This window comes from Entelurus aequoreus, linkage group LG26, assembly GCF_033978785.1.
Source record: "Entelurus aequoreus isolate RoL-2023_Sb linkage group LG26, RoL_Eaeq_v1.1, whole genome shotgun sequence".
NCBI lineage: Eukaryota > Metazoa > Chordata > Actinopteri > Syngnathiformes > Syngnathidae > Entelurus > Entelurus aequoreus.
The window spans coordinates 13868070-13878069 of NC_084756.1; the positions used below are offsets into that span (position 1 = coordinate 13868070).

The 10000-nt window shown below is 36.4% G+C and overlaps 1 protein-coding gene across 5 annotated transcripts in view; it reads left to right on the top strand.

The window, feature by feature from the left end:
- The window catches only part of LOC133643377 (ephrin type-B receptor 2-like), a 291286-nt gene that overhangs the window by 273951 nt on the left and 7335 nt on the right, over positions 1–10000 (top strand). For all 5 annotated transcript variants that reach the window (XM_062037896.1, XM_062037898.1, XM_062037897.1 and 2 more), the window contains exons 12-14: positions 2941–3156; positions 5428–5577; positions 9644–9837. In XM_062037896.1, the coding sequence (XP_061893880.1) occupies positions 2941–3156; positions 5428–5577; positions 9644–9837 (560 nt within the window). The remainder of the gene's footprint in view (positions 1–2940; positions 3157–5427; positions 5578–9643; positions 9838–10000) is intronic.

Genomic DNA, 10000 nt, shown 5'->3' on the forward strand with positions numbered 1-10000 from the left:
TAACTTTAAAGAAATACACTCTATACATTGCTAATGTGGTAAATGACTATTCTAGCTGCAAATGTCTGCTTTTTGGTGCAATATCTACATAGGTGTATAGAGGCCCATTTCCAGCAACTATCACTCCAGTGTTCTAATGGTACAATGTGTTTGCTCATTGGCTCAGAAGGCTAATTGATGATTAGAAAACCCTTGTGCAATCATGTTCACACATCTGAAAACACTTTAGCTCGTTACAGAAGCTACAAAACTGACCTTCCTTTGAGCAGATTGACTTTCTGGAGCATCACATTTGTGGGCTCAATTAAACGCTCAAAATGGCCAGAAAAAGAGAACTTTCATCTGAAACTCCACAGTCTATTCTTGTTCTTAGAAATGAAGGCTATTCCACTAAATTGTTTGGGTGACCCCAAACTTTTGAACGGTAGTGTACATATACACATACTGTACATATACATTCACTGTGCATACATACATATACACATAATGTACATATACATTCACTGTACAAAAATACACATACTGTACATATACATTCACTGTACATACATACATATACACATACTGTACATATACATTCACTGTACATACATACATATACACATACTGTACATATACATACACACACTAATGCATATAATCATGTTTCATCAAACATAAATTAACGTTGTTGCCCTAGGGTAAACTGGGTAACACATGGTACACTGACAAAGCTTAACCTATTGTTACTATAACAATCTACAAGGTTAATACAGTTCGCTTCTGGGTAACACATGGCACACTGACAAAACGTAACCTTTTTTAATACAACAATCTACAAGGTATATATATATATATATATATATATATATATATATATATATATATATATATATATATATATATATATATATATATATATATATATATATATATATATATATATATACATATGTATATATAAGCCACATTCAGCACGTGTTACAACAGCGTGGCTTCATAGTAAAAGAGTGCGGGTACTTTCCTGGCCCGCATGCAGTCCAGACCTGTCTCACATGGAAAATGTGTTTGGCATTATGAAGGCTAAAATATGAGAAGGGAGACTGTTGAACAACTTAAGCTGTACATCAAGCAAGAATGGGAAAGAATTCCACTTCAAAAATGTGTCTCCTCACTTCCCAAACCTTTACTGAGTGTTGTTAAAAGGAAAGGCCATGTAACACAGTGGTGAACATGCCCTTTTTTTGCCATGTGTTGCTGCCATTAAATTCTAAGTTCATGATTATTTGCAAAAAAAAAAAAAAAGTTTATGAGTTTGAACATGAAATATGTTGTCTTTGTAGCATATTCAACTGAATATGGCTTGAAAAGGATTTGCAAATCATTGTATTCCGTTTATATTTACATCTAACACCATTTCACAACTCATATGGAAACGGGGTTTACTTGCTGTTGGAACGTAGGTGAGGATGTTATTCCATAAGTACTTGCTGTTAGAACGTAGGTGAGGCAACACTCCTGTGAGTGTGCCGTGCGACGCAGCGATTCTGCTCCTTTTTGCCAGAATGATGGGGCTGGAAGGCAGCAACAAAATGGCTAATTGCCAGAGAGACAGCATGCATAATGTATGCAGCTTCCTGGGTGGCCTGCGTGACACAGTGAGGAGGGCAAGCGTGAGTCGGGTCCAAGGAGCAGCAAAGCGTGAAGCAGAAGTAGGCTACTGGAGCAGCCATGCTAACTTGGCTGCATAGCAGCATGGCCGCCCTCTTCTCCTCTGCAGGCTGCACCTCCATGCACCTCCATGCACCTCCATGCACTTGCATGGAGGTGCATGGAGGTGCATGCAGGTGCATGGAGGTGCATGGAGGTGCATGCAGGTGCATGGAGGTGCATGGAGGTGCATGCAGGTGCATGGAGGTGTATGGAGGTGCATGCAGGTGCATGGAGGTGCATGGAGGTGCATGCAGGTGCATGGAGGTGCATGGAGGTGCATGGAGGTGCATGGAGGTGCATGCAGGTGCATGGAGGTGCATGGACCTCCAGACACCATGAAAGCCTTTAGAAGGGAGACAGCTGTAACTTAACTGCAACCACTTGTCTTCTTGTGGTGCCTTTTTATGTCAAACCACTTTTTAAGAGCGCGTTCAACTTTGCTAGTTTGTGTTTCTGCGGTGAATAATAAAGATAAGATGCAGTTATTGCTCTAAACTCTCCACTTACCTGAACTCTCACCACTTTATTAACTTGCTTCACTCTCATAGACATCTGCTGTGAAATATGTTTTTAAAATTGTTATTATGTTTTTACATTTGTTATTATTGTTTGTTGTCCATCCATCCATCTTCTTCCGCTTATCCAAGGTGGGGTCGCGGGGGCAGCAGCCTAAACAGGGAAACCTAGACTTCCCTCTCCCCAGCCACTTCATCCAGCTCCTCCCGGGGGATCCCGAGGCATTCCCAGGCCAGCCGGGAGACATAGTCTTCCCAACGTGTCCTGGGTCTTCCCCGTGGCCTCCTACCGGTCGGACGTGCCCCAAACACCTCCCTAGGGAGGCGTTCGGGTGGCATCCTGACCAGATGCCCAAACCACCTCATCTGGCTCCTCTCCATGTGGAGGAGCAGTGGCTTTACTTTGACTTCCTCCCTGATGGCAGAGCTTCTCACCCTATCTCTAAGGGAGAGACCCGCCAACTTTCAACATGTTTATAACTTTCAACATGTTTATAAATTTCAACATGCCCAATGTTGAAAAGAGTGACAGAATGATCACACAACCACAGGAACCTGTTTGTGAACACTTGTGGGTGTGTGTGTGTGTGTGTGTGTGTGTGTGTGTGTGTGTGTGTGTGTGTGTGTGTGTGTGTGTGTGTGTGTGTGTGTGTGTGTGTGTGTGTGTGTGTGTGTGTGTGTGTGTGTGTGTGTGTGTGTGTGTGTGTGTGTGTGTGTGTGTGTGTCTTCCCAGCAAAACGACGGTCAGTTCACGGTCATCCAGCTGGTGGGGATGCTGCGTGGCATCGCCTCGGGCATGAAGTACCTGGCTGACATGAACTATGTGCACCGTGACCTCGCCGCCCGCAACATCCTGGTCAACAGCAACCTGGTGTGTAAAGTGTCTGACTTTGGCCTCTCACGCTTCCTGGAGGACGACACCTCAGACCCCACCTACACCAGCGCCCTGGTGAGGACCTGACCACCGCCTTTAAGTACCACCTCAATGACATCATTACATACAGTAGTGTAGTAGACCTAAGTATTCATTAAGTACCACCATAATGACAACATTAAATACAGTGGTGTAGTAGACCTAAGTATTCATTAAGTACCACCATAATGACAACATTAAATACAGTAGTGTAGTAGACCTAAGTATTCATTAAGTACCACCATCATGACAACATTAAATACAGTAGTGTAGTAGACCTAAGTATTCATTAAGTACCACCATAATGACAACATTAAATACAGTAGTGTAGTAGACCTAAGTATTCATTAAGTACCACCATAATGACATCATTAAATACAGTAGTGTAGTAGACCTAAGTATTCATTAAGTACCACCATAATGACAACATTAAATACAGTAGTGTAGTAGACCTAAGTATTCATTAAGTACCACCATAATGACAACATTAAATACAGTAGTGTAGTAGACCTAAGTATTCATTAAGTACCACCATGATGACAACATTAAATACAGTAGTGTAGTAGACCTAAGTATTCATTAAGTACCACCATCATGACAACATTAAATACAGTAGTGTAGTAGACCTAAGTATTCATTAAGTACCACCATAATGACAACATTAAATACAGTAGTGTAGTAGACCTAAGTATTCATTAAGTACCACCATCATGACAACATTAAATACAGTAGTGTAGTAGACCTAAGTATTCATTAAGTACCACCATAATGACATCATTAAATACAGTAGTGTAGTAGACCTAAGTATTCATTAAGTACCACCATCATGACAACATTAAATACAGTAGTGTAGTAGACCTAAGTATTCATTAAGTACCACCATAATGACAACATTAAATACAGTAGTGTAGTAGACCTAAGTATTCATTAAGTACCACCATAATGACAACATTAAATACAGCAGTGTAGTAGACCTAAGTATTCATTAAGTACCACCATAATGACAACATTAAATACAGTAGTGTAGTAGACCTAAGTATTCATTAAGTACCACCATAATGACAACATTAAATACAGTAGTGTAGTAGACCTAAGTATTCATTAAGTACCACCATAATGACATCATTAAATACAGTAGTGTAGTAGACCTAAGTATTCATTAAGTACCACCATAATGACAACATTAAATACAGTAGTGTAGTAGACCTAAGTATTCATTAAGTACCACCATCATGACAACATTAAATACAGTAGTGTAGTAGACCTAAGTATTCATTAAGTACCACCATAATGACAACATTAAATACAGTAGTGTAGTAGACCTAAGTATTCATTAAGTACCACCATCATGACAACATTAAATACAGTAGTGTAGTAGACCTAAGTATTCATTAAGTACCGTAACAATTTTTTGGTACTGGTACCGGTACCAAAATGTATTTCGATACGTTTCTAAATAAAGGGGATCACAAAAAATGTCATTACTGTCTTTATTTTAACAACAAATGTTAGTGTACATGAAACATATGTTTATTATTGTCATTTAGTCCTTCAATAAAATAGTGACAACTTGTCTTTTAGTAGTAAGTAAACAAACAAAGACTCCTAATTATGCAGTAACATATTGTGTCATTTATACACCTATTATTTTGTACACATTATGAGGGACAAACTGTAAAAATGTATTATTCATCTACTTGTTCATTTACTGTTAATATCTGCTTATTTTCTGTTTGAACATGTTCTATCTACACTTCTGTTCAAATGTAATAATCACTTATTCGTCTCTTCTTTGATACTTGACATTAGTTTTGAAGTAAACGTGTCAGCTAAAGACGCTAGCTTGGTTAGCATGTATAAATATGCATGAAGACACTCCTACAGACATCACACATGGGACACTTTAGTAAGTAGGAATAGTTTTAGTTATATTGTAAAACTTACAAACGTTGCTTGGAGTGATGGAGAAGAATCCATACGAGTAGAACCGCTATGGATGGATAGAAGACGGAATGGACCTTGTACTTCCGGTTGAAAGCTCAGTCTAAACAGAAGGGCGCTATGTGCAAACTTACCAAAAGATGGCGCCTCAACACAAATAATGACACACATTTTCAGTGTTTTTGTTTTTTGCATTATGGCCGTCAGCAGAGAAAAATCCATAAATTAACTGCAGCGTTTTTATAGGCCGCAGGCTTCAAAGCGTAGGGAAAAAGTAGCTTTTGCTGCACCCAGGTATTTGCTCATGTCACGTCATCATCATCATCATCATCATCACTGAGCTGCTTTTTTTTCTCCCCCCTGCAGGGTGGCAAGATCCCCATCCGCTGGACCGCACCCGAGGCCATCCAGTACAGGAAGTTCACCTCGGCCAGCGACGTGTGGAGCTACGGCATCGTCATGTGGGAAGTCATGTCGTACGGGGAGAGGCCCTACTGGGACATGACCAACCAAGACGTGAGTACTGAGCTCACACACAAACACCTTCCAGGTGGAATCATCACATTCCATAGCTGGATCGCCGCTCCCACGCCATCTCATGCTTTCTGCTCGCCGCTCCCACGCCATCTGATGCTTTCTGCTCGCCGCTCCAACGCCGTCTGATGCTTTCTGCTCCTGACTGGAGTCTATCATCATCATCTCCCTCTGGCTGCTGGAGGGCAGGCCGGAACAATACTTTGAAATTGAAAGTGAGACCGCTAATGTGCTAAGAGGGAGCGTTATCTTATTAGCAGCTGCAGATAGGACCTCTGCTCCATCGGGCTTTTATTTGGGAGCCCCTTGAATGAGATTAATCAACGCAGCGTCTTTAATGAGAGCTCGTAATGAACAGGGAGAATTGTGCCTTCCGCTCGCTAGTCTCCTTTGGCTCATTTTGCCCGCTTAACCAAGCAGCATCCCAGCGTGCCCTCAATCAACAACAACATCACCTCACCGTTTACCTCGTTCTCCAAACAATCCCAAACCATGAGCATTAGGGCTTTCAGGGTATTGTGTATAGAATTTTGAGGTTTAAAATGAATGTATTCCATTTCACATTGTCATTATAAGATATTGTGTGAAGAGGCCAACAAATGTTGATCAGCACATCTTGATTTTAAAACCGTGCTACTCCGCCTTCAGTCTTGATAAATCACACTGCGAGCGCTAATTGATTATATTTACATCTTCTCCTCCCAACATGGTTTTGATAATCAGCATATATTCTGCATGTTTATGAAGACAGACATGCTAAATTAATGTACAGAAAGTGAGCAATAAATATGACATATTGCATTGTGTAAAAGCAAAATAAATATGACATATTGCATTGTGTATAAGCAAAATAAATATTACGTATTGCATTGTGTAAAAGCAAAATAAATATGACATATTGCATTGTGTATAAGCAAAATAAATATGACATATTGCATTGTGTATAAGCAAAATAAATATGACATATTGCATTGTGTATAAGCAAAATAAATATTACATATTGCATTGTGTATAAGCAAAATAAATATGACATATTGCATTGTGTATAAGCAAAATAAATATTACATATTGCATTGTGTATAAGCAAAATAAATATGACATATTGCATTGTGTAAAAGCAGAATAAATATGACATATTGCATTGTGTATAAGCAAAATAAATATGACATATTGCATTGTGTATAAGCAAAATAAATATGACATATTGCATTGTGTATAAGCAAAATAAATATGACATATTGCATTGTGTAAAAGCAAAATAAATATGACATATTGCATTGTGTAAAAGCAAAATAAATATGACATATTGCATTGTGTAAAAGCAAAATAAATATTACATATTGCATTGTGTATAAGCAAAATAAATATGAGATATTGCATTGTGTATAAGCAAAATAAATATGACATATTGCATTGTGTAAAAGCAAAATAAATATTACATATTGCATTGTATATAAGCAAAATAAATATGACATATTGCATTGTGTATAAGCAAAATACATATGACATATTGCATAGTGTATAAGCAAAATAAATATTACATATTGCATTGTGTAAAAGCAAAATAAATATGACATATTGCATTGTGTAAAAGCAAAATAAATATGACATATTGCAAATTGTATAAGCAAAATAAATATTACATATTGCATTGTGTATAAGCAAAATAAATATTACATATTGCATTGTGTAAAAGCAAAATAAATATGACATATTGCATAGTGTATAAGCAAAATAAATATTACATATTGCATTGTGTAAAAGCAAAATAAATATGACATATTGCATAGTGTATAAGCAAAATAAATATTACATATTGCATTGTGTAAAAGCAAAATAAATATGACATATTGCATAGTGTATAAGCAAAATAAATATTACATATTGCATTGTGTATAAGCAAAATAAATATTACATATTGCATTGTGTAAAAGCAAAATAAATATTACATATTGCATTGTGTATAAGCAAAATAAATATTACATATTGCATTGTGTAAAAGCAAAATAAATATTACATATTGCATTGTGTATAAGCAAAATAAATATTACATATTGCATTGTGTAAAAGCAAAATAAATATTACATATTGCATTGTGTATAAGCAAAATAAATATTACATATTGCATTGTGTAAAAGCAAAATAAATATGACATATTGCATAGTGTATAAGCAAAATAAATATTACATATTGCATTGTGTAAAAGCAAAATAAATATGACATATTGCATTGTGTATAAGCAAAATAAATATGACATATTGCATTGTGTAAAAGCAAAATAAATATGACATATTGCATTGTGTATAAGCAAAATAAATATTACATATTGCATTGTGTATAAGCAAAATAAATATGACATATTGCATTGTGTAAAAGCAAAATAAATATGACATATTGCATTATGTATAAGCAAAATAAATATTACATATTGCATTGTGTAAAAGCAAAATAAATATTACATATTACATTGTGTAAAAGCAAAATAAATATTACATATTGCATTGTGTATAAGCAAAATAAATATGACATATTGCATTGTGTAAAAGCAAAATAAATATGACATATTGCATTGTGTAAAAGCAAAATAAATATGACATATTGCAAATTGTATAAGCAAAATAAATATTACATATTGCATTGTGTATAAGCAAAATAAATATTACATATTGCATTGTGTAAAAGCAAAATAAATATGACATATTGCATAGTGTATAAGCAAAATAAATATTACATATTGCATTGTGTAAAAGCAAAATAAATATGACATATTGCATAGTGTATAAGCAAAATAAATATTACATATTGCATTGTGTAAAAGCAAAATAAATATGACATATTGCATAGTGTATAAGCAAAATAAATATTACATATTGCATTGTGTATAAGCAAAATAAATATTACATATTGCATTGTGTAAAAGCAAAATAAATATTACATATTGCATTGTGTATAAGCAAAATAAATATTACATATTGCATTGTGTAAAAGCAAAATAAATATTACATATTGCATTGTGTATAAGCAAAATAAATATTACATATTGCATTGTGTAAAAGCAAAATAAATATTACATATTGCATTGTGTATAAGCAAAATAAATATTACATATTGCATTGTGTAAAAGCAAAATAAATATGACATATTGCATAGTGTATAAGCAAAATAAATATTACATATTGCATTGTGTAAAAGCAAAATAAATATGACATATTGCATTGTGTATAAGCAAAATAAATATGACATATTGCATTGTGTAAAAGCAAAATAAATATGACATATTGCATTGTGTATAAGCAAAATAAATATTACATATTGCATTGTGTATAAGCAAAATAAATATGACATATTGCATTGTGTAAAAGCAAAATAAATATGACATATTGCATTATGTATAAGCAAAATAAATATTACATATTGCATTGTGTAAAAGCAAAATAAATATTACATATTACATTGTGTAAAAGCAAAATAAATATTACATATTGCATTGTGTATAAGCAAAATAAATATGACATATTGCATTGTGTAAAAGCAAAATAAATATGACATATTGCATTGTGTATAAGCAAAATAAATATGACATATTGCATTGTGTAAAAGCAAAATAAATATTACATATTGCATTGTGTATAAGCAAAATCACGGCCGTGGCCTCTGCGGTGCTCCTCGCCACGCGCTCAGAGACAGGAACAGACCCAACAAAGCAACCAAGAGAGCCGACTGCTTCCTAGGCTGCCCACTAGCCTACGGCCATTGTTCGCTTTGCCCGGATGTGCGAGAATCCGTCTGGACGGACCGAAGTGTCCGATACATTCAGCTCTGTGAAGCTGGTCAACATTAGCTTGTCTCTTCTTCTGGTCTCTCTCCTTCAGTAGATCAGACCAGAGTCCAGCTGTCTCTTCTTCTGGTCTCTCGCCTTCAGTAGATCAGACCAGAGTCCAGCTGTCACTTCTTCTGGTCTCTCTCCCTCAGTAGATCAGACCAGAGTCCAGCTGCTTCTCTTCATCAAGTCCACTCCTCCTGAGTCCAGGTGTGCTTCCCCCTGCAGGTCATCAACGCCATCGAGCAGGACTACAGGCTGCCTCCCCCCATGGACTGTCCCAGTGCTCTGCACCAGCTCATGTTGGACTGCTGGCAGAAGGACCGCAACAACCGGCCCAAGTTCAGCCAGATCGTCAACAACCTGGACAAGATGATACGCAATCCCAACACCTTGAAGGCCATGACCCCGCTATCGTCAGGGTGAGTCGGGCGCCTGGGATTGAAGTCATTTTGATGCTGCTATTGTGTCGACATCTAGTGGACAACGTGAGTAATTCAGGTCATGGAATATGACCCAATGCAAACAACCTTCCCTAGTCATGGTGCAAAAAAACACACATGGTCAGACATAACAAAACCTGCT